The following is a 25,602-nucleotide window of genomic DNA, read 5'->3' as shown; positions in this document are numbered from 1 at the left end:
TGTTGAAGAGCACAGCAGCAGTCTTATGGCCACAGCAATTTCCGGAGCCCACCTAGGGACCATCTTCCGATGGCGTGAACCCGAGGTAGAAGGGATGGCTGAAACAACTGTGGAAAGATCAGGGGAGTCAAAATGTGTGGAGACTCATCAATACTACTGTGTGGTGGTACAGGGGGATGGTAGCAGAGAAGGCCCACCTGGGAGGGTGACGGAGGGAGCAGGTCAAAACAATCGAGTAATGATCGCTGTCCTGTAAGTAATTGTGGACACCCAACTGAATGGAGGGAAGAAGGCTGGGGCTGCAGATGGAGAGGTCAATGGCAGAGAAAGTGCCGTGTACCACACTGAAGTGTGTGGGAGCACCGGTGTTTAGGAGACAGCCCTGCCAGAACAGCTTCAACTGAACTGTCCTGCACTGGGCAGTAGTCGTGTGACTACCCCAAAGAGGGTTGTGGGCATTAAAGTCCCCTACAAGCAAAGGGAGAATGGAGTTGAAGAACGGTGGTTAGGGCAAGGGATGTGGGCAGCCTGTCAGGCAGGAGGTAGAGATTACCGATTGTGATTGGAGTGGCCAGATGGACCCTGACAGCAATTGCTTCCTGAGTGGTATGGAGGGGAACCCATTTACTAACAATGCCCTTGCAAACCAAGATGCAAACACCACCAGAAGCCCGCAAGGGGCCAATTCGGTTTCAACAGAAAGCATGGAACCCACAAAGGGTGGGTGAGTAAGAATTGACAAAATGGGTCTCCTGGAGAGCACTGCAAGCAGCAGAGTAGGAGGAAAGAAGGGGCTGCAACTCCAGGAGGTGACACAAATAGCCATTACAATTCTACTGGAGGATTCTCAAGCTGGAGTCCAAATGGGAAGTGAACAGACCGGAGCCAGTCATGCCGCCGAGTCGCCATCAGTCACCGAAAGGATGGAGTAGTATCCATATAGGTGGGGTCAGGCACTGTTGGTTCATTGCCTGGATCAGGAGAAGGCAGCACCTCAGGGGGTACCGGAGAGACCTTGACCTTGTTCTTATTTCTGTTTCTTCTCTTGTGAAGGAAGAGAAGGGCAGATTGCAGTGAAGTCAGGCAAGGAATTACACCTGGCAATCTTGGTGCCAACAAGCCGCAAATCGCGCAGCCGATGTGGAGCTGCAGATCACCTTTCAGGAGGTGCCAGGAAGAGGAGTCCTGGGAGGGAGCTCCAGTTCCGGCGGCTGCCGAAGAAGGGGAGCGCTTCTCCGGTGGGGGAGGGGCAGCAGCACTCGAAGGGATGGGTGTGGCCACTGATGTGGAGGTGGAGGGGGAGTGGGAGAGTGAGGGTTATGCGGGAGGTGTGGGGCAAGTGGGGCAGGGCTGGGAAGAGGAGGGGAATGGACGTAAATGAAGCAAAAGTAGAAGTGTACTCTTGAATCCATCGTTCTTTCACGTACACCAGGCATGCTGGCGAGCGTGGAGGATACTGCACATTACAATTTATGCACATCGGTGGGGGAGCACAGGCACTCCCCTCGTGGATGGGGTGCCCACAGTCACCACAGAGGGGATCATTGGTGCAGCGGGAAGACATGTCTAAACCCTAAGCATTTGAAGCATCTCATCAATGGTGGAATATAAGGTTTTACATCACATTGATACATCATCACCTTTACTTTCTCTGGGAGGGTATCCCCATCGAAGGCCAGGATAAAGGTGCCATTATCAGTGCAATCGTTTTTACGGCCTCGCTGGACACTGCGGATAAACTCAAGGTTTGCACGGAGCTCCTCATCAGTTTGGAGTAGAAGGTCCCGGCAGAAAATGATTCCCTGTACCAAGTCCAAAGATTGGTTGGGTGCAACGGAGACTGGGATGTCACCAAGATGGTCACAAGTACACAGGGCTTCAGACTGGGCAACAGAAGATGTCTTTATGAGAAAAGAATGGGACCGCATTTTACTCATGGATTACACTTCGCCATACTTATCTTCAATCGCCTCCACGAAAAACAAAGGCTTGGTCATGGCAAAACTCTCACTATCTGTCCTGATACAAACCAGGTACCAAGGGAAAGGTTTCAACCTAAGCCAGCAAGCTTGACCCTCTTCCCAGGGGGTGGCCAGGGAGGTGAAGTCCGAAGGATCAGAAGGCGTGTCATGTCTTCTATCACTCTTAAAGATGGCCACAGAATGGCCAGGATGATGAAGCTTTTGTCACTTCATGTCGAAGGCATCTGCTCTAGTACCACCCACTTGGACCAGGGGCTCGCCCTGTGGATGCCACCCAGCCACAGCAAGGGCCGTCTGGCACAACGGCCATTGCCAGGAGTTCCGATGGCCCAAAGTGATGAGCACCGACTCCTTGGCATACATGAGACGTAACAGCTCAGGTACTAGCAGTGTGATCCCTGTGTTGTCAGGGGGCTCAGCCAAGTGGGTACTTAACAGCCCCACCACATGGACTGGCTACTGTGCTGGTGACCTAACATGAAGGGGGCCAGGGTGCAAGGGGAAAAGGGGGGGGGGGGGGGAGGTGGAGAGGAGCCTGAACCATGGAAACTAGGTTGGGAGTTCATCCCCAAATGGCTCACACTGAATGGAAAACGTTGGAAATGGAGGTCGAACCCCAAGGGGACCAAAAATGCCGAAAAAGGGATGGAAACAGCAAACTAAACAATAGCACATACCAAAACAAAGCCGGGAGGATAGCCAGGTCGATATAAAGAAGTACACCAAGAGGGAAAGGAGGGGGCAGGGAGAAAAGAGCAAGGACAGGGAGGCAGAGGAACAGGAGCGGTACTGCAGTATGGAAAAAGGAAGGAGACTGCAATAGCTCGGGGCCCTGTGCGTGCCACACACGTACCCACAAAAGGAACTGTGGGCCCCCTGGGGGGGATCATGTGGAATGCTGCATTTTTTTAGGCTGTAGGATGTTAAAGAGGAAGCTGGATTGAGTGTCTCCCCCTTGCTTACAGAAATGTTCATGGACAAGTGGGAGACTGACTTTTGTACATGTGAACCATAAGCAAAACATGTTGTGTATAGGTGCAGTTATGTCGATGATATTGTCTGTATGCCAAAAGGTTCCACCAGACAATTCCAGAACTTCATGAAAAATATAAATCAATGGCATACTAGTATAAAGGACAGTAAGCAGTTGGTGGTTTCCATAAATAACTTCCTAGATATGTAGCAATGCACAACATGATCCGCCATCTCCATCCTATTCCTATGTGCCAATCAAGAATAGGACCTGACCCTCAATAAAATAAAAACAATCAGCACAAATAATGAATTTGATTCCAATCAATTTCAATTCTTTATTGCACAAGAACCAAACATTGTAGAGATATCATAAATGTCATTTTGAAGAGAAACCCTGAAAGTTTTTCTTCTTCTTCTTCTTCATGTATACCGCCACAGTGTAGTTTGGTAATTTGCCAATAGTCAGCACTAGTCGCAAACATGGCGAGTTCAGTTGCCAGTGCACTTTGCCGAGAGCACTTCTTGGACATGTTGCAGCAATGGCTGATGCCTCAAATGCAAACACTCTCCGTTCATCTCTCAGCAGGATGGGGCTCCACCCCATTTTCAACATGAAGTTCGTGGGTAACTTAACACGGAGCTGCTGCATCGATGGATCGGCAGTGCTACAGAAGGGAACAGCTGTTTCATGAAATGGCCTCTCCGATTACCAGATGTCACTCCGTGTGACTTTTTTCTGTGGGTACATATTAAAGATATGGGGTACGTACCGCCTCTACCACATGATGTAGCAGAGCTCTGGGAGAGAATACGGGAAGCGACAGCCAGTTGACAATGCCAAGCAGGGACGGGTATGTCAAGAATTCGATTACTTTATTGATGTCTGCCGGGTCACTTGTGGTTCGCGTATCAAATGTTTGTAAAAAGACTTTCAGAGTTTCTCTTCAAAATGCAATATGTATTACATCTGTATAACGTTTAGTTCTTGTGCAATAAATAACTGAAAGTGTTCTCGGACTTTATGTACACCCTGTATTACTGACAAAATCCTCAATAAAAAGCTGAAGAAGCAAGTCAGATTCTTAATGTACCCAATGAACAATGCAGACAGTCCGAAAAGGAAATGGTGCAGTTTACCTTTTAAAGGTAGAACTTCAAATAGTATACGGGCAAAAGGTTTCTCTGTGCTTTTCTATGTCCAACAGACAGTAGGTAGATGTCTGCCTCAATTCAAAATACAAACAACCAGCTATCACGAAAAGTGGGGTTTATAAAATTACCTGCTGAGAGTGTCAGTCTTGCTATATTGGACAGACTGGCAAGTCAATCTACACTAGGCTCAGACAACACAGAAGCTGGAGATGCGTGCTGGAACAATGGGAATGCCAGCCACGGAAAAGGCATCCCAATCCGCATTAGTAAAGGTTCACCTGGAGAGGTGACCAGGCGAGTGATGCTGAAGAAAAGATAAGAGAATCGGTAAATGATCACTGTCATATGGAGGGGTGCAACTGAAGGCTACAGATGGAAAGATCAACAGCCAAGAACGTGACATGTAGCATCCAAAGTGTGTAGGGACTTCAGTGTTGAGAAGGCAGAGATCAAGCTATCAGCAGGTCTTCAACAATCGTGCATCATTCAATGGTCACAGTACCTCCCCACAGAGGGTTATGGGCGTTGAAATTCCCTAGAAGGGATGGAGGAGGGAGCTGTTCAAGGAAGGTTAGAAGAGCAGGAAGCGTAAGAGGCTGGTCTGGGGGAAGACAAATATTTAAGAATTGCATATTGTTACCACAGTGTCTAAATGGTTCTGAACAGCCACTGCTTCCAGTGTGGTTTGAAGAGGAATCCAGTGTGGTTTGAAGAGGAATCCAAGAACTAACATTGTCTGTGCAGACTAACAGACACACTACTGGAGCCTCACAAAGGGCCAACCCAGTTCCAGCCTAAGGCTTGGAAACCACATAGTGTCATCAAACAAGTATCCACAAAATGAGATTTCTGCAAGGCAACATAAGGTACCGAGTAGAGAGAAAGAAGAGACTGTAATTCTGGAAGATGATGATACTAATCATTATACAGTTAACCCCGCTTTTCCACTTTTCAAGTGACTTCAAAAACATGGTGTGAAATGCGGGAAAATGTAAAATGTTGCAAATAACGTTTTCAGCTGTAAAGGTTACATATAGGGTACCCCCTTGAATTTTTGCATTTTATGTATGATAGGAGGGACTTGTTTATTATCTAAGACAAGTTTAATATATAATAAAAATCACTGATGCAATTGAAACTGATAACTGTCTGGGAAGTAGAAGTATGACTCAATTTCACGTCATACTCGATGTTTTTGGAAAGCATGCGACTGTTTCTTTATTTAAACAATGAAACACTGCACCAGTTATATATTTTATTCCATGCTTAGCACGACGCATTTCAAGAATTTTTTCTCGTTACCAAGTGCTAATATTTACAAAATTAATTTGTGTAGTGTTTGCGTATGTATTGTTCTGCATCTCTTGCACTGTAGTCGTCTTTTTCAGGTTATCAGGTACCGTGCCTCCTAATTTATATAGAAAACCAACACTTGCACCATTTGTTTGCGTAACATGACAAAAAATATGTATGTAAATACTGCACTTGACAACGAGAATAAATTTTTGAAACACATTTTGCTCAGCATGAAAAAATATGTAACTGGCACTGTTGAAACCAAAACTATTAGAGCAATGCAAAGTGATTGAAAAGGTCAACCAGCACAACAAGTGGCGAAACAACGAAACACGCAAAATATGGCTCAACAAAGGTGTCATGATTACAACAATGACGAAACTGCACATGTGCAGTACAGGTAGCTTGGAAATGGTTGCGATTGGCCATGATATCTTTATTCGAACGAACATATTTACTCCCATTAGGCACCACGCCGAGTAGAGCTTGGCAGCGGCAGGAGATAGGGCAGGAATTGTTCCAACTTTTACACATTTACCAGTTCAAATCCACTGAGTAGAGCACCCTGATGTCAAGAAACTTAACCACATAACGTTTGTAAACACTACTTGATGGCCACCATCATGCCAGCGTCATTTTATGTCAGTTTTGCCTCTGTGAACATTTTTTTTATCAAGCATAAGTCGCGGGAGAGGTAAGTATGTTGACACAAAATCGGGCGTGAATGAACATTGTGGGCCTAGGAAATTTGACAGGAACAATAAAAAATGTCATAAGTGGTGGGAAAAACGTTAATTCCGGAAACTTAAAAGTGGGGTTACATTGTAATTCCATTGGAGGAGACTAGTTCAAGAGTCCAGGGTCTGAAAGAGACCAAGCGGCCTTGAGGTGCACACACACAGCATGCATTGTGTGTCTGATTCAATGTTACAGACTTCTTGTTCTGGTTCTCCAGGCAGGAGGGCTCCAAAAGGTGCCAGGGAAGAGGGTTTTTTTTCTCCAGCCAAGGGGAAGGAGTGGTTCCGGGAAGGGAAGGGGGGGGGGGGGGGAGGAGGAGGAGGACGAGGAGGAGGAGGACGAGGAGGAAAGGACACAACACAAACAAAGGTAGATGTTACACAGCAGGTAAATTTCTGTCAGACCTAAGAGTTGGAAAGGTGGCCATGAGTTTTGAATTCCTGAAGCTTCCTTTCCTCTTTACAAATTTGGCAATCTGGCGAGCGAGGAGAATGCGGCTGGAACAATTCATGCACTTGGGTGGTGGGGTGCGTGGACTCCTCACATGGAGAGGGCAGCTTTAGTCGCCACAAATAGGAGTTGCCTCACATCACCTAGGCATGTGACAAAAACAGACATATCACAATAATGAACCATAACACTGACTTTTTTGAGAAAGGTATCGCCCTCAAAAGCTAAGATGAAAGTGCCAGTATAAACATGATTGTCCATAGGACCTCTTTGGACTCGCCAGATGAAACGAATGCTGCTTTGGACTCGCCAGATGAAACGAATGCCGCACCGTGCCACATTGGTCTCAAATTCATCAGACTGAAGGAGGAGGTCCATGTGGAAAATAATGCCCTGGATCATAATTAAGGATTGGTGTGGAGTAATGCTCACCAGGATGTCTCTTAAGTGCTCATGAGAAGGGATTCAACTTCACCAAACCTATCTTCTATGTCTTCTACAGAAAGGAGTGGTTTAGTAACGGCAGAAGTAGTTATGTGGGCCAGGCAAATGCCCAATGGACAGGACATTTAAAAATTGGCCTTTGCTGAAAGCAGTTTTAAATGCCCAAAATCTGGGCATTTATATAAAAAAATTACTTTCTAAAGTTTTTATTGGTAGAATTTATAATATAGCAATTAAAATAAGGAATGGGACGATAACTCCCGACATTAAAAGATAGTAAATGTTTACACTTAAAACCTACGTATATCATTCATTGCTTTTATTAGTAAGAACAAACTTAGAAAGAAGAAGAGAAGCATTGGTGTTTTTTCCCCTAGCATTCCAACTTGCTGTACCAAGGAAGCACACATGTTAATGACAGCTGCTTATCATTTATAATCTATGGCGAAGAAGAAAGGTGGTGGGAGCAGAGGAACCCATGCCAGAGACTCTAGGGAGGGAGTTCTTCCCCAAATGGCTGATACTGTACAAATAGAATTTAGAAAGGGAGGTCAGACCCCAAGGAGTGTACAGTGTCAACACAAGACAAGTCCATAAAGGAATAGTAGAACTGAGGAACAGCTGTGTCGTCGTAAAAGGAAACATCAAGGGAGAAAGGGGAAGGAGGAGGGGGGGGAGTAGGAGGGGGAGGGGGGACCTTGGATGGGGAGGAACAGATATGGAGAAGGGAATGCAGCCTGGGAGAGAAGAGTGGCTGCAACAGTTCGAGGCCCCACGTACACCACACACATACGCACAGAAGAGCTGTGGGCCCCCTGAGGGGAAATATTCACGATGGATCAAACATGGTTATGTTATGCTTTTATATCCCCCTGCATCCAGTGGAGTAGTGGCAAAATATTTTGAAGAAAACTTGGATGGAAGGAACAGTACAGTTTAACATTCCATCAACATCGAGGTCAGGACAGATCATACATTCTGAACGTTTCAGAGATGGGGAAGGAAATCAGCCATGCCCTCTCAAAGGGACCATCTCGGCATTTACCTGGAGCGATTTAGGAAAACTGCAGAAAATCTAAATCTGGATGGCTGGATGCAAATCTGACCAGTGGTTCTCCTGGATCAGATTCCAGTGTGCTAACCATTGCACAATGTTGCCCAGTTGGAAAACTGTGTAAATTTCATAGTCATGTTACAGTATCAGGAGGCGTTTTTAACTTCCCAGCTGTAATAGAAAGGAAACTACTTGCGATAACTTCTTACTTCTCCTGGTAAACAAAGGCCCCAAACTTTTCACCTCACTTAATACAGAACAGGCAATCAGTGCCCGTATGGCCACTATAATATCACTGAATACAGCTGTAAATGTAAAGGAAAGTAGGAAGATATTTCTGCTTAAATGTGATAAAAAACAAATTTCAGCTTACCTGAATTTTACCATGTAGGCTGCAGATTCCTTGACTTGCACCAAAGGGTGGTTGAGCTTCGGGTTCTGCTGAATATATCAGGTGTCCACTACACGCAGGGGGTGTTTACATGGGTAGCAGGGGCTGTGTGGCATGGACTGGGTGGATTTTTAGGTTAGAGGGTCTTGGGAGAACACAAGGACTTCAGCCACAAATGGTGCAGGCCGAACACAGGAAGAACATAGATACAGGAACCATCGGTATAACAGTTGTAAACTGTTGTAGCTGTGATGGAAAAGTACCTGAGCTCCAAGCGCTAATAGAAAGCACTGATGCTCAAATCGTTATAAGCACTGAAAGCTGGCTAAAGCTGGAGATAAGCTCAGCTGAAATTTGTGCGAAGAACCTAACGGTGTTCCAAAAGGATAGGCTCAACATGGTTCGCGGTGGCACGTTTGTTGCTGTTAGATGTAGTTTATCTTGTCGCAAAATTGAAGTAGATAGTTCCTGTGAGTTAGTATTGGCAGAGGTCATTGTTGGCAACCAGAATAAAATAATAATTGGATCCTTTCACTGACCTACCAATTCAGATGAAACAGTTGCTGAAAGGTTCAAAGAAAACTTGGGTTTGATTTCAAACACGTACCCGACTCATATGATAATAATTGGTGGTGACTTTAATTTACCCTCAATATATTGGCCAAAATACATGTTCGGTTCCGGAGGTACGCGTAAAATATCGTCCGAAATTGCGCTAAATGCATTCTCTCAAAATTATTTCTAGCAGTTATTTAATGAGCCCACGCGAATAGTAAATGGTTGTGAAAATGCACTTGACCTCTTAGCAACAAATAATCCTGAGTTAATAATGAGCATCAAAAACAGATTTAGGGATTAGTGAACACAGAGTTGTCACAGCGAGATTGAATATTGTAATCCCCAAATCCTTGAAAAATAAGTGAAAAATATACCTATAGAAAAAAGCTGATAAAAACTCACTTCATGCCTTCCTGAGAGACAATCTCCACTCCTTCCAAATGAATGATATTAGTGCACACCAGATGCAGCTTGAATTTAGAGAAAAAGTGTTGGCAGCAAGTGAATAAATTAACAAATGATGGAGCTGATCCTCCTTGGTTCACAAAACAGGTCAAAACACTGTTGCAGAAACAACGAAACGAACATGCCATATTTAAACAGACTCAAAATCCCCAAGATTGGCGATCTTTTACAGAAGCTCAAAATTTAGCGCGGACTTCAATGTGAGATGCTTATAACAGTTTCCACAACAAAACTTTGTCTTGAAACCTGGCAAAAAATCCAAAGAGATTTAGGTTGTATGTGAAGTATGTCAGCGGCAAGAAATAATCAATGCCTTCTCTGTGCGATAGCAATGGAGATACTATCAGAGACAGTGCTGCCAAAGCAGAGTTACTAAACGAAGTAAATATTCCAGAATTCGAATCAAGAACAGCAGCCAACAGGAGTAACATAGAAGTAAATTTCCTCAGAGAAGTGAAGCAAGTTAAATCACTTCATAAAAGCAAGTCTTCTAGGGCAGACTGTATACCAATTAGGTTACTCTCAGAGTATGCCGATGCAATAGCTCCATACTTGAGAATGATATACAATCGTTCGCTTGACGAAAGATCCATATCCAAAAACTGGAAAGTTGCACAGGTCACACCACTATTCAAGAAGGGTAGTAAGAGTAATCCACTTACTTACAGACCCGTATCATTAACGTCAATATGCAGCAGGATTCTGGAGCATATATTGTGTTTGAACGTTTTGAAATACCTTGAAGAAAACGGTCTATTGACACACAACATGGGTTTAGGAAACATTGTTCTTGTGAAACAACTAGCTCTTCATTCGTATGAAGTGTTGAGTGCTACTGATGAGGGATTTCAGATCAATTCCATATTTCTGGATTTCCCGAAGGCTTTTGACACTGTACACGGCTTACAGTGAAATTGCATGCTTATAGAATATTGTCTGTCATGTGACTGGATTTGTGACTTCCTGTCAGAGAGGTCACAGTACGTAGTAACTGACGGATAGTCATCGAGTAAATCAGAAGTGATTTCTGGTGTTCCCCAAGGTAGTGTTATAGGCCCTTTTCTGTTCCTTATCTATATAAACAATTTAGGAGACAATCCAACAGTCGTCTTAGGTTGTTTGCAGATGCGCTGTCATTTATGGACTAATAGTCACCAGAAGATCAAAAATTGCAAAATGATTTAGAAGAGATATCAGAAGGGTGCGATAGTTGGCAATTGACCCTAAATAATCAAAAGGGTGAGGTCATCCACATGAGTGCTAAAAGAAATCTGTTAAACTTCTGTTACACAATATATCACTCAAATGTAAAGGCCACAAACTAAATACCTTGGAATTACAATTATGAACAACTTAAATTGGAAGGAACACATAGAAAATGTTGTGGAGAAGGCTAACCAAAGACTGCATTTTATTGGCAGGACACTTAGAAAATGTAACAGATCTACTAAGGAGACTGCCTACACTACACTTGTCTGTCCTCTTTTAGAATACTGCTGTGCAGTGTGGGATATTTACCAGATAGGGTTCGCAGCGTACATCGAAATACTTCAAAGAAGGGCAGCATGTTTCGTATTATTGTGAAATAGGGAAGAGAGTGTCACTGAAGTGATATAGGATTTCAGATGGACATAATTAAAACAGAGACTATTTTTGTTGCTGAGGAATCTTCTGACGAAATTAGAGTCACCAACTTTCTCTTCCAAATGCGAAAATATTTTGCTGACGCCGACCTACGGGAAATCAGAGATCATCTGGAAAGATATAGATGTTTGTTCTTTCCACACGCTATACGAGATTGGAATAATAGAAAATTGTGAAGGTGGTTCGATGAACCCTCTGCCAGGCACTTAAATGTGATTTGCAGAGAATCAATGCAGATGTAGATGAATGGCCAAGATGAAACAATCTCCATGACTGAAAATGTTGAGCATAACTGGACAAAATTCAGGAGTATTGTGCAATATGCCTTAAGACAGGTACGGGCCGAACAAAGTTCTGAGGGATAGGAAAGACCCAATGCGGTTTAATAGCTGTGTTAGAATGCTGCTCAAAAAGCAGAGTGAGCTTCACTGCAAATTAAAACATATCCAAAGCCTCACATACGAAAACTGATTTAAGCCAAAATTAGTATAGGGAGAAATGCGTGAATCTTATCACTGAATTCGAATGTAAAATTCTAGCTACTGATCTGACACAAAATGCTAAGAAGTTTTGGTCCTACGTTAAATCAGTAAATGCATCACTACCACCTGTCCAGACAGATCATAATGGCACTTTGAAACAGAGGATGACAAAGTCAAAATGCTAAACTCCTGTTTCTGAAACAGTTTCACTGAGAAAGATCCTACAGTGAATTCTCTTCTAAGTCATCACACAAATGTCAAAACAACATATATAGAAATAAGTAACCATGGAAAAGAAAATCAACTGAAATGTTTCATCAGAGGGAAGTCCACTTGACCAACACTATTCTATATATAGTACACAAAAGAACATACGTCTGTTCCAGCAGCAAAGTAACATAAGACACTGAAGGAGAAAGCAATCCTATATTTAGTACAAGCACCAGCCATCCTGTTTCCAAGGATCAGTTTTGGTTACTGGAATCGTAAATTCAGGCAGATTGTAGTGCAGTCGTTAAGCATTTGTTTTGTTTTGGTATGTCAGTGGCACTTGTCTGTCTAGTAGGCTCTCAGAGACCGGTGTGGCCTGAGCTCCCAGTGGGTGCACATTGACAGTGCAGAAAGATACGTATATAGCTTCTTTTCTGTGTTCACTTCGTAGATTCTTACTTAAATTGCGTGTGAGTCTCGTATAGGAGGTGTAATTTTGAGTTTTAGTTACTGTAGTTGTAAATTCAGGCAGATTGTAGCACAGTTGTTAGGCATTTGTACAGGTTAGTTCATACATTCTTTGCGTGTTTCCCTTGCGTTATCTAGGCACAGACTCGTGTTTCAGTAACTCTTGTTCAACATCGATTAGAATGGACAGGGACTGCGATTGCTGTGTTTGGATGAGGGCTGAGTTGGCACCCCTTCCCTCGCAGCTGCAGGCGGCGCTGACTTCGGTCGCGCAGCTTGAGGCTGTTCGGAGCCGGACTTGGGTATCACAGGGATGTCAACCTTGTCCCATCTGTCCCCAGATCGGTCTGCTGCTGTGGTTGCCCCGGTTGCTGCCTGCAGTGGGGCTGAGCCCTCGCCTGTGGTTGACTGGGAGGTCATTCCAAGGCGTGGCAGGCAGCGAAAGACGTCCCCGGAGGCTGATCAGAAAGCCTCCCTGGTGTGTCTGACACAGGTTTCAGGTACTGTCTCTGGTTGAGCCAGATGCAGCTGCCTGCCCTGTTTCAGAGGATGATTCTCAGCCTTCAAGGTCCGGTCAATCACAGAGGGTGGGCTTATTGGTAGTTGGGAGCTCCAATGTTAGGTGCGTAATGGGGCCCCTTAGGGATTTTGTCGAGCCCAACCTACATAGGTAGGAATGATCATCAAAATAAAATAAGATAAATCGGAGCTCGAACAGAAAGGTTTAGGTGTTTGTTTTTCCCGCATGCTGTTCGGGAGTGGAATGGTAGAGAGATAGTATGATTGTGGTTCGATGAACCCTCTGCCAAGCACTTAAATGTGAATTGCAGAGTAATCATGTAGATGTAGATGGTCATCAAACAGATGCATACAATTATAGACCTATACCGCTGATGTTTTATGGTTGCACACTATGACTTTTCTTGAGACCAAAAAATCTCCACTGTAGGAGCAACATGGATTCCAAAAACAATGATAATGTAAATCCCAGCTCACTTGTTCATCCACGAGACCCAGAAAGCAGTAGATACCGGCACCTAAGTTGATCCAGATCTGCACTGCTGCCTAATTAATAAAACATAAGGGAACAAAATATCAGACCAGCTGTGTGAGTAGACTGAAGAGTTCTCAATAACAGAACCCCATTCTTAATGGCGAGAAATCTCCAGAAGTAAAAGTAATTTGAGGCACATTCCAAGGGAGTGTTATCGGACCATTACTTCTCGCAATATACAAGGGGCGTTCAATAACTAAAGAAACAATTTTTTTTTTTTCTAAAAATAAGTTGGTTTTATTCAGGATTCCTATACACCATATTATTCCCACTCTTTTGGCTACACAATCCTAGTTATTAACATAATTTCAGTTCAAGGTGACAGCCTTACACCACCTTACTTGGTAGGCATGTATGTCCACATCGTACCACACTACTGGTTGACATTGGAGCCAACACCTTGCTGCATTTATAACCTCCCCATAATTCATAATACTCTTTCCCGCACAGTGCATCCTTCATTGGGCCAAATAGATGGAAGTCTTCTATTGGGCAGTGAGGAACCCAGCGGGCATACACCTTTGAGTACCCTAACTGGTGGACAAGTGTGAGCACTACTAACAAAGGTGTCCAGTTGAGCAAGTAAGCTTTGGACTGTGAGCCATCAACCACCCTGAATGAGGGTGTCTGCACGTTCCAACACTGTAGAAGTCACAGCTGTGTGCGGGCAGATAGTACAAGGGACATCGGACAGGTTTGCACGACCTTGTTGCAATGATGACTGATGCCTTGCCCAAAGACTCTCCATGCTTTTGTTCACTGCCAGGTCTCCATATACATCCTGCAACCACCTTTGAATATCTGCAATCCTCTGGTTTACTGCCAAAAGAAACTCAATGATAGTTCTCTGCTTGGAGTACACTTAAATTACAGACGCTATTTTAAAAGCCACATGTAGCGCTGCCACTTATCGGAACTTCTTGAAACTATAGGGGATGAAGCAAGAATATTCCACAACAAATTCCACATTTTTTTCAACCAAAATTGGCCAAGAAAAAAATTGTTGCTTTACTTACTGAATGCCACTCATATATAAATGATCTAGTGGATAACACCACAAGTTTCTGAGGCTTTTTGCAAATGATGCTGTTGTATAGAGAGAAGTCTTCAATGCTAGAAAATTCTAACAATATGCACGAAGACCTGCAGACGATAAACACTTGCTGCAAGGATTGGAAGTTGACCCTCAATGTAAACAAATCTAACAGATTGTGTATAAATAGGAAGACACTCATTACTGTGTGATTGCTCAATTGCAGAAGAATCAATGGAAGCATCACATCCATAAAATACCTACGAGCAAACATATGGAGTATTTGAAGTGAAGAGATCACATTAAACTAATTACTGATAAGGAAGATGTCAGAAAGAAAGGTGTGGTCCACGCATGAAGGATGTAGTTTACAGTACCTTTGTCTGGTCAAAACTTTAATATCACTCGTCAGTCTGGGACTCATACCAGATAGGATTGATAGAGAAAATAGGTACAGTAAACTCCAAGAAGAGCAAAGCATTTCATTACAGGTTCACATAGTAAGAGCAAACACATCATAGAAATGCTAAGCCATCTCTAGTACTAGGGGTGTTCCAGTCACGTGTGCAGATTGTAACTGCCAATTTTCAAAATTTTTGGGTGCAAAAAGTGATTTTATTACATTTTTTCCTCATTCTACATTTTCTGTTCAAAGAGTCATACTTGCATAGTTGCACAGGCATATTGCTTGCTGATTAATACTTACAGTGTGTTGCTCTAACCATACAGTAGCCTTTCTCTCCAGTGACAGCCAAGCGATCCTCTGAAATGTGAAGCTGTGGTGCCCGATCATGCAATGCTAACAACACTGTACTGGGGCTGACCACACGATAAAGCCATCCAGGTATTGGTTTACCAGCCCAGTCGCTACTCTCATCAAATTCCTAAAACAAGATGTAACTATTGAGACAAGCATTTGGCAACTCGACATTTATCTCATGAAGACTTTAATTTTAGAATATTATGCATTCTTCCTCCCGTCCACAGCAAACCACCAGATCTTGATACTGGAGTTTATATTACTATAAATTTAAGAATACATAACTGATCATCATTTTACACAGTCTTGCGAGTTACAAAATCTCTTGCACTTTACATATACAAAACTTTGTAACCCTCTGTTACTACAGCAATAGATTCTGAATTGATGCGTTTTAACTGCAACTAAAACGGGATGTCTCAGTTCTTATGTACATTTATTTAGAAAAAAAAAAATTCCATCCCTTCAAGCATGTATTTTGGAGAGCAAGAAGTAATTTTCTGATAATTTCAGTACTGAACGAATAGCCACTTCATCCATTTACCTGCCGAAATGGAGCATGTGGGTCAGGTTCAGCTAAAATATAACGGTAACCATCTTTGTTGTATGGGTGTTCCAGAGGATAGCCATGTGCCGGAAGCTTTGGCGCTGCTGAATCACCACCACTTCTCCCTCGCTTAGAAGACTGGTCAGAAACTTTTCTTTTTGAGCTCCGGCCTTTCACTCCAGTACCTGCTTGAACTACACAAATGCACAATTCAATAAACCTTAATATTTTAGCTAATATAAAAGTCATTCAGAAAATCACTCATTTTCATGGATTGACCTTTTTCCACCAAGATATTTGTGAGATGCAAATAGATCATTATTCTCACAATCAAAAATCCTATAGTGAGTCAACTGGCTCAATGATTAAAACTACAAACATAAAAGGCCGAATTCACATGTAAGTGGTGCAGTGCAGACATTAGGTGCAGTCATGGTACTGTTTCATGCCATCTCTACGCTAACAAATGAAGCAATCCACACAGAGGTGGCATGACTGAGTCTCATTGCTTTGTGGTCTATGCCACGTCCATTTGCAGCAGAGAGTGGCGAACCGAAGCGCCATGTAGCAGAGGCATACTAGTTGTGTCCTGTTGTTTTAATTAATCTGAAGTGTCAAAATGATTTAGAGTCTAACAAACTTTTGCTAAACAATAGAAAAGTATCCTCGATTATATGATCATAATCATCTAGGCTATTGCAATTGCAGTGTGCAAGATAAAGCAGGCACATCATCACTGGAGAACTAAACACAACAGATTATCCAATAAATCTCATTATTAATAATATTGTACATGATGCATAATTGAATCAATCACTGAATAATGTTGTAATTAACAAACAGTAAATTTTACAGGAGAACATAAAAACTGTTTTCCGCTTACTTATATGGGCTTTCTTCATGCAACCAGAGTATCTATGGTAAAACATCATCCAGTAACATACATTTTTGGAACAGCTATTACATAATTGCTTACGTTATCTTTGAAAAAAAAAGCACCTTTTTTTATGTTACTGGATGAACTACATTGTATCTGTGCAGTTACGATAGTGTGCTGCTGAAACACACACTTTCCTGTAATACTTATTGCAGAAACTGAAACCTTATTTTGAGAAAGTGCAATGACTCTGGGCAAAACACAATGTTTATTGCGTACAAATTTGCAAAAGTAGCAGCAACAGCAAAACATACGGAAACATTTAATACTATTCCTGCTGCAATTACATTAAACATGGACAGTCAGCATTACATTTTCTATTCTCAGTCAACGGATCTTGCCAGTCAGTCATGTAAATCCACTATTCATTTGGTAGTTGCTCACAGAAATTCCATTTTTCAGCTGAGATATATTGGCATACGTCAAGTAAGACTTAATTAAGACTTTCTTCTTGGCACTTTTTATTGGCAGAACTTTATGATACAAGACAGGGAAAACTGAAATGTTATCTAGCAGCAGATTTCTTTTCCCACATTTTGGCTTCTTTGCAATGGTTTGAGAAACCCAAGGTTGCAGGATGCTATCACTTTCTTCCCTGCTGTGTAGTAGTGTCATCAACTGAAATTTTAACCAAACATACTCAGTTACTTTAAATGAGCTTCTATACAACACCCTTGGTCCTGTGCGCTAATATCCCAAAAGTTCTTTGATTCCATCTTGGAGACAAGGAAACCATTGTCTTTGGCATTAGCAATGAAGGGAATCCAATTGTCTGAATAATATACATGAAAGGATCCTTTGTTCCTCTCTATAAAAGAAAAATCTCTATTGCATGGTACACAACTGTGCCCTGTAACAAGGAATTTCTGGTCTATAGCAGTGAAATATTTACAGATGATCAAATTTTCGAAAATTGTCCTAATATTTTGAACATACCTCTCTAATACCCCTCTATATCTCAAATATTTAGGCTTACGTTCAAGTGAAAATAATTCAAAAAAATGTGTTACAATCGAAACATTCCAGTTTTGATGAGATGTTTGCTTACTACATTAGAATTCTCAAATATTTAACATACAGCTACAACTTTTTGGCTACTTGAATCATGGGAAACATTTTTTCATAATGAGTTGGAATTACAACTTTGTTCCACTGACACTATCATGGGACAATTCACTTCTTTGTGAATTGGGTCTCAGTGAGCTTGGTACACTAGCTTTCTAGAGTAATATAGACTTGAATTTCAATCAATCAACAGTAACAAGATAAATCTTTATCAAAATGAATTAATTATAACAGAAGGATAGACAGGGCATTCAACAAAGTGTCATCTTCCAACATTCAAAGGGCTCACTATAAACTCAAAATCCTTAAATCAACCTTGAAGTTGATTGCTGCTTTCTCTGATAGACAGCCCAGCAGAAAACATTCTGAAATAAAAAAAAGTGGGGAATACCCAGTTGCTGTTGAAGAAACATAATTCCTTCGTCTCCAGCAAAGACATTGTCTCATGCCAAAACAGCATGGCTATTAACACAAGAGGAATGGTCTCATGAAGGGGTATCTGATTTATGAAGTGTCAATGATAAAATAAATACATAAACAAATAAAAATAAAATACTACCACCTTTACTTTAACTTTAGACTCGTCAACCATAATTTAAGTGTCTTCATATGTACCAACCCCTTTGCATTGTTTGAATGCCAGTAGTAATGGCTACACACTGTTTACACGTAATGCACGGACAACAAGTGAAAGGTGGACCAAGACAGCTGACGATGCAGGACAATGTGCTCATTTCAGGGACTTTTAATTGCTCCAGTGTTTATGTAACAACACACTAAACCTGCAGAGTTGTTCAGGAGGTAAAGAAGGTATCAAAAGTAAATATTATTAGTATGTTTCTTACAATGAGGTACAAATTGAAGCACCTGGCCACATTCACTGCACCCTTCACCTCAGCTACTAAAAGACCTATCATCAAAATTGACATGCCTACTCAAACACAAATCAACACCATAATCACAAATACATGCTTCCCCAAATGCAGTTGTAAAGCAACCACAACTTCCTTTTCATTAGCAAGAAGAGAAATTGGACCAAACATTAATGCTATCAACAAACCCCAAGCTACATCATGCTAGTTAACAAGAAAAACCCTGTAATGTCTGAAAATTTATAAATTAGCTCTAAACAATGTTCAGCATAGACAAGTGAATCCTGAGCAGCCAACTCACTGTTTGAACTCCATAACTGTGTCCAGGTGTGGGGGAGGAGCAGCATATTATGAAAGTGATCCATTTTACTGCTGATATATCCATTCTATAGTCCTCAGACCATCCATAAAGAAGGCCTGGATGCATATACAAACAAGTTTTGCTGTTTAACATTGAACATACATTTTAACAGATTTTACTAGTTGTATACAAAGCTACTTAGATCTGAAAATGGATCTGTTTGGTCAAACATAGGAATTTTGCAAATTTGATGGTGGAACATAAAGTCTAATGAAAACAATACTGTGTTCTAAAAGTACTGAACACACCTCCTTACAGAGACTTTTCTGTATATTATTCTTGGCACTTAATTTCACCTCGATAGTTGGAAGGAAGCTCAAACAAGTCCTGAGGAACAGTCCATCAAGGATTGATAGATCATTATCACGGAATGTTAGTACATCCTGAAGAGCACCAGACAAGTTTTTTATTGGTTGCCTGGAGTCAGCCCAAGCCTGACACTTCATGGCTGGCTCTCCACTAGGGTCACATCCCCAAAGGTAGCACTGCTCAGCAATTCCAAGGGAAATAGTAGTTCGGTAGTCTGGAGAAACAAATCTTCCATGCTTTACACTAGGCTGCATCTTAATGACTGCCATGCCAAGAGAACAGGAACATTTAAACCCAATGCATAGTTCCTGTGTCACCTATTGACTGAGGTGAATTACTGGTACTCAGTTGGGTTCTCAAATGAGAAAAAAAAGGGGTGGGGCAGCTGTATTAACAAGTGTAAATTAATTTTCTAGTGCTAAGAAGTTGAAAAACTACAAAGAACTATTCAGTACCTAGGTTGCTTCAATACCCTAAAATCATTTGTTGTATTTTGTTTAACAACAAAAGCTTACACTATTTTTGCAATGTACTCTGCTTGGCAAAAAAGTGAAGCACAAGGAGGGGGAGGGAGAAATACAATGTAACTTGACGGGTTAAGAGGCTATGTGACACTTCAGTGATTACAAAACAGAGTAAAATCACTACCAGCTGTGACCTGAAGTCATACCCATTTAGCCCCTCCCCCACATCATGATTCAAGGTGTTCCACTGTCATGCCTCTTCAAGACACTGGAAGAATGGACCTCTTTCCAGGTCACCGCCATACTCACTGACAATGATAATCTGGGGCAATGCAGAATTACAATTCATTGCTGAACATAATGAGACACCAGCCATCAACAGTTCATGCTTGCTAGTCACAGTACCACTTCAAAACACAGCCATTTGTGAATTGTTAATGGCAGCCTATGCATGGGACAGTAATTCCACAGTCCAGCTGCTGTTAGTCTCCAAAAAATGGTGTGGGATGACATACAATGTTGCAGGTCATCTATTAATTGTTCACTGATGGCAGGCACAGAGGGAAAGGGTTAGGATGTAGTTGGTGCATAATAAGGCGATCATCCCTTGCGGACACTCCCATACAGACGACATAAGCATCCCTGGCTAGAGCAACAGCTGAAAGATTTGAAAGCAAATAAATCCCAAGGTCCGGATAGAATCCCAATTCGGCTTTACAGAGAGTACGCTATGGCTCGGCCTCTTACCTATCTTGCATTTATCTTAAATCTCTCGCCCAGCACAAAGTTCCAAGTGACTGGAAAAAAGTGCAGGTGACTCATGTATATAAGAAGGGTAAAAGAACAGACCCAAAAAATTACAGACTAAAATCCCTAACTTCAGTTTTCTGCAGAATGTTTATAATGAAATTTCTTGAGACTGAGAAGCTTTTGTCTGTGAATCAGTATGGTTTTAGAAAGCGTCACTCTTGCGAAACTCAGGTTGCCCTGTTCTCACGTGATGTACTGTGTCATATATTGACAACATAAGGACTTGTACATTGTTATGCTGAAGGCTATTTCGAGCCATTAAGGGCACTCCAAGGTAGAAATTCAGAGAGACAATGCAGAGATGAATAGTAACACCAGAGTCTACAAATTGCAGACACTCTGGGCAGCTGTCCCACAGGAGAAGTTTCACTTCAGAGAATTAACTGGTAACTCCATCCACCACCTAGACACTGTCATAAGGTGTCACTGTATAAGATGGCCATGAAAAGGCATGTCTCAGCAGAGGCAGCTAGTTTAATACTTCCTCCTGAGAACTGCAACGTCTGGGTTCACGCAGGTTACAGGGCTACTACAGCAGTCTCCACCCACTAAAGGATGGAGGGTGGGAACCAGTGCTGTGAAACACTGTTGTTGCTGGACATAATAGGAGTCACAGTGACATTTAGCTTTCACTTTAATGTTGTTGACACCAAACTTGGAGTTTGTTTATGTAAAACCCAGAAGCATCCTTACCTACTCAGTAGGAGTAGGGAAAGAATCTAAATGTGGTTGGCCAGAGGCACCCTGGAGGTGCAGAATGACTCACCAGGTTGGCCAAAACTTGGAAGTTCCAGTGGATTGGTGGGTCGACTACAGGAAGCGAGAAATGGTGCCCTGCCACGATTCTTTAAAATCCAATATTTCTGCAATCAGAGGAAGTTCTCAGTGAGATCACTGGGACACCGACTCCACTTTGCTCGTGGCCAGCCTTGGTAAGCTCTGACATGTCTGTTTTCTCACTTGGAGTGCTGCTCTCAAGTTTGTACTTAACATGCCGTGAGTGTTCACCAATTCTGTTAGCACCTGCCCCTGTGGCTTCAGATGCTGACTTCTGTTGTGCAATCAACTGCCCCCTTTGCTTTTCTTAATGTTTAGAATTAGCCTTCAGTACAGTAGTTAGTCTGATCTCGAATAAATAGTGTCAATCAGATCCTGAATTCCACGAGTCTTCTGCTGCAAGCATCCCAAGCATCCTGTCGAGTCCAAGAATCTGTATCTCCCGTAGATGGCCTGTGACAGTGTTTGGTGCTGATCCAAATCATCATCCCGCCTTCACTGGGAATTTGTCTTCCTGCATTTGTTCCTCACTGCTTGGAAATTGGAGAATGACCACAAGCCCCCTAACTTCCCCGTCTTGTGTTGGGACACGACAACTGTGAACTATGGATGAAGGGCAACAGGCAGATTCCATATTTCTAGATTTCCAGAAAGCATTTGACATGGTGCCCCCATTGCAGGCTGTTAACGAAGGTCGTGCATAGGGAGTATGTTCACAGATGTAAGAGAGGCTCTAAGACTTCCTAAGTAATAGACCCCAGTCCATTGTCCTCAGCAATGGTTGTTTATCAGAGACAAGGGTACCCCAGGGAAGTGTGATAGTACCGCTGTTGATTTCTGTATATATAAATTATTTGGTGGGCAGCAATCAGTGATTGATTGCTGCTGATGCTGTTATGTATGGTTCTGTGTCAAAGTTGAATGATTGTAGGAAGACACAAGGTAACTTGGACAAACCTTCTAGTTGGTGTGATGAATGGCAGCCAGCTTGGAAAAATGTAAGTTATTGCGGATGGCTATGAAGAACAAACCTGTAATTTTCAGATACTGTATTAGTAGTGTCCTGCTTGATACAGTCAAGTCATTTAAATATCTGGGCGTACGTTGCAGAGCAATAGGAAATGGAATGAACATGTGAGAACTGTGGTAGGGAAGGCAAACGGTCAACTCCTTTTCACTAGGAGGATTTTAGGAAAGTGTGGTTCAAATGTAAAGGAGACCGCATATAGGACACTGTTGCAACCTATTCTTGAGTACTACTAGTGTTTGGGATCCGTATCAGGTCAGATTGAAAAAAAAGACATTGAAGCAATTCAGAGGCAGGCTGCTAGATTTCAAACCAGTAGGTTTGAACAACATGTTACGGAGGAGCTTCGGGAACTCAAATGGGAGTCCCTGGAGAGGTGGTGATGTTCTTTTTCAAGGATTACTATTGATAAAATTTAGACAACCTGCATTTGAAGCTGACTGTCGAACAATTCTATTGCTGCCAACATACACTGCGCGTAAGGACCACGAAGATAAGATATGATAAATTAGGGCCCATATAGAGGCCTATAGGTAGTAGTTTTTCCCCCTCTTTATTTGCGAGTGCCCCAGGGGAGGAATAACTATTAGTGATACATGGTACCCTCCGACAGACACCATACGGTGGCTTGCGGAGTATCTAGGTAAATGTAGATATAGATGGTGGTAAGACATGGTCCACCAGAACCTTGACGATGCATATGCCTGTCTTCACATTCCCATGCAGTCCAGAATCGTGTCACTGTCACATTTGAATGCCCCCAAAAAATCCGGATATTACACAATTCAACCAACCAGCCAAATGGAGGCCAACTGTCAGGTGCTGATAATGCTGTCCCACATGGGTATGCAGCATCTGTGTGTCCTTCAGTGATCATTCAACATATGGCACTGTTCATGACCCTTATACACTGTATAAGGACTGCTAATATCACTAAACATGAATCATAACACGCTATGGTGGAAGTTCTACCCATCAGAGAAAACTGCAACTCTAATCATTTAATCCCTTTGTTACGGCAGTCTACTCTGCTGCAGTGGCAGCACTGACCACTGCACTGATGCCACTGATCAGTGCAGTGTGCCGCAAACTGTGCACATTGCACATCTGTAAGCTGTTGCGCAGGTTACCTTATTTAAGTGTTACATAACAATATATTTGGAGATTTTAAAAGTATTATAAATAAAAATGCAATTTAGGATCATTTAAAAGATTCTTAATAATGTAATTCAATATGATAAATTTGGAAACAAGAGTCAACACACAAGCCCACATTAGTTTTTACTCTCGTACTCAGATTCTTGTTTTCTGTCATTTGCACTGCAAACAACATACCTTCTATTTCGGTTTCTTCCTATGGATTTGTAAAGCGAAGGAAAATGTCTTTCTGTTAAGCTCAGTGGATGTTCATTGCCTGTTGGATGTTGATGTTTTATACTTCGATGATACTTTTCCAGTACTTCCCTGATTAACCGCAATTGAAATTTTGACATGGATACCGGTTCTCTCCTCTTCTGTTTTTATAAAGGCATTAGGGATTCCACACACAAATTTCCAGCAAGTGAAAGAAATATCTGATACTATTTCAGAGATTTGCGTGTTGATTCCACAGTGCATATAACCATGTCTGCTTAATCAAATGCACCCACTGAATTATTATAATCCAAAACGCATACATGTTTTTGGATAACTTTTTCCCACCATGCTTGACAACTGTCTCAAATTCATCTGAGCGCATGGCAGAAAGCATACAGACTTCTTTTTTATCCATCCACTTTGAGTATTAAGTTTTTGCATTATCAAGACGTTGCCTGTCCTTCCTCTTTTTTAATCGTTCATCAATTTTAGGCATTTCTTTCCTTCTCTTTCTTATGGTCCTGCACACATCTGTGCAATTATTGTGTAGCATTCTAAATAAATCTGGACTGGAATACCAATTATCTACGTAAACGGTATGGCCCTTTCCTAAATAGGGCCTCATAACTGCTTCAATTATTGCTCCTGACTTTCCAAAATCCTTATTTTTGGTATCCACCAGGGTAGATGATCCAGCACAAATCCTGTCTCCAGTCAGAGAGAACAAAATATTTTATTCCAAATCTGATTCTTTTTGACGGGATGTGTTGTTTGAAAAACAGCCACCCTTTATATAACAGTAAACTTTCATCTATGCACTGCTTTTGGAATGGTTGAAATGACTGGCTAATTTTTTTCCTAATAAATCAATGGCGTTCCGTATTTTGTACAATCAATCACTGGTAGAACAGACATGCAGCAACCGTAATAATTTGAAATAGTAGTCTCTAGCCATCACTTCTCTGAAAAATATCGCAATGCAGAAGTTTCTCTTTACTTCAGTACTTTACTCAAGGTAATTTCTTGTTGCACGTAAATAAAAATGATATGGCAAAAAATGTAGTTCAGCTACTCCAGTTCCTTCTGAATTTTTTTTGTTACTATTACCCTTCCAAGAACAATACTGATTTGTTTCATTTGCAATTAACTCTAAGACATCTTCAGAGACAAAAAGCTGAAAGTAACCTAAGATTTTCGTTGATCTAGTTATGTTTACTTTAGTCCCTGAACTTTCTGATGCAAACTTATGTATTTTACAAGCATGAATATTTTTTACATCCATATTTCACAGTCACTATTAATGGGTTCAATATTCTCCGCTTCTGATTCTGAAGTACTACATGCATCTCTTCTATTCTTAGTTTTTGTATGTGATGAACAATATGTTGGTTTTCATTATCTGAATCATTTTCTGAATCAGTGAATCCGTTAGCGAACAGAATTCTTTTTGAACTCCTCTGTAGCATTCTGAAAGGGAGGTAAAATATTTTATAAAACAAACTTAACATAGCTACAAATACAATTTTCAAATGAATGTTACGAACCTTGAAAAAATTAATAACTGTTTTCCAGTCTCCTGCAATGCCTGAAGAAATATTTATGCTGACACTGTATATACATTGCTCTTACACACACATTTGCGTGTGGATGCAGGGAAACTGGGGCATTCGTAAACACAGGTCAGCATGTGGATGTTGGCTAAATACAGCACTCGTACATACAGAGCACGGCGTGGACACCAGCAAACTACAGCGCTCCTACACACAGAGCAATGTATGGGTGCCAGCTAAATACGGTCCTCGTAATGAAAGGTTAAGTACCCAATGATAGTGTACGTGCATGAAGTTACAGCGACATCCAACTATGTCTTCTGGGTGCTTCACTTTTTTTGTCAGGCAATGTATAAGAACAACTGTTTTCG

The 25,602-nt window shown here is 41.8% G+C and overlaps 1 protein-coding gene across 2 annotated transcripts in view; it reads right to left on the bottom strand.

The window, feature by feature from the left end:
* The window catches only part of LOC126470240 (set1/Ash2 histone methyltransferase complex subunit ASH2-like), a 206,817-nt gene that overhangs the window by 69,714 nt on the left and 111,501 nt on the right, over positions 1-25,602 (bottom strand). For both annotated transcript variants that reach the window (XM_050097943.1, XM_050097942.1), the window contains 2 exons: positions 15,701-15,897; positions 15,103-15,280 (listed from right to left, as the gene is read on the bottom strand). In XM_050097943.1, the coding sequence (XP_049953900.1) occupies positions 15,103-15,280; positions 15,701-15,897 (375 nt within the window). The remainder of the gene's footprint in view (positions 1-15,102; positions 15,281-15,700; positions 15,898-25,602) is intronic.

The sequence above is a fragment of the Schistocerca serialis genome, chromosome 3 (assembly GCF_023864345.2).
Source record: "Schistocerca serialis cubense isolate TAMUIC-IGC-003099 chromosome 3, iqSchSeri2.2, whole genome shotgun sequence".
Taxonomy (NCBI): Eukaryota; Metazoa; Arthropoda; class Insecta; order Orthoptera; family Acrididae; genus Schistocerca; species Schistocerca serialis.
This window is presented reverse-complemented; position numbering and strand designations above follow the sequence as displayed.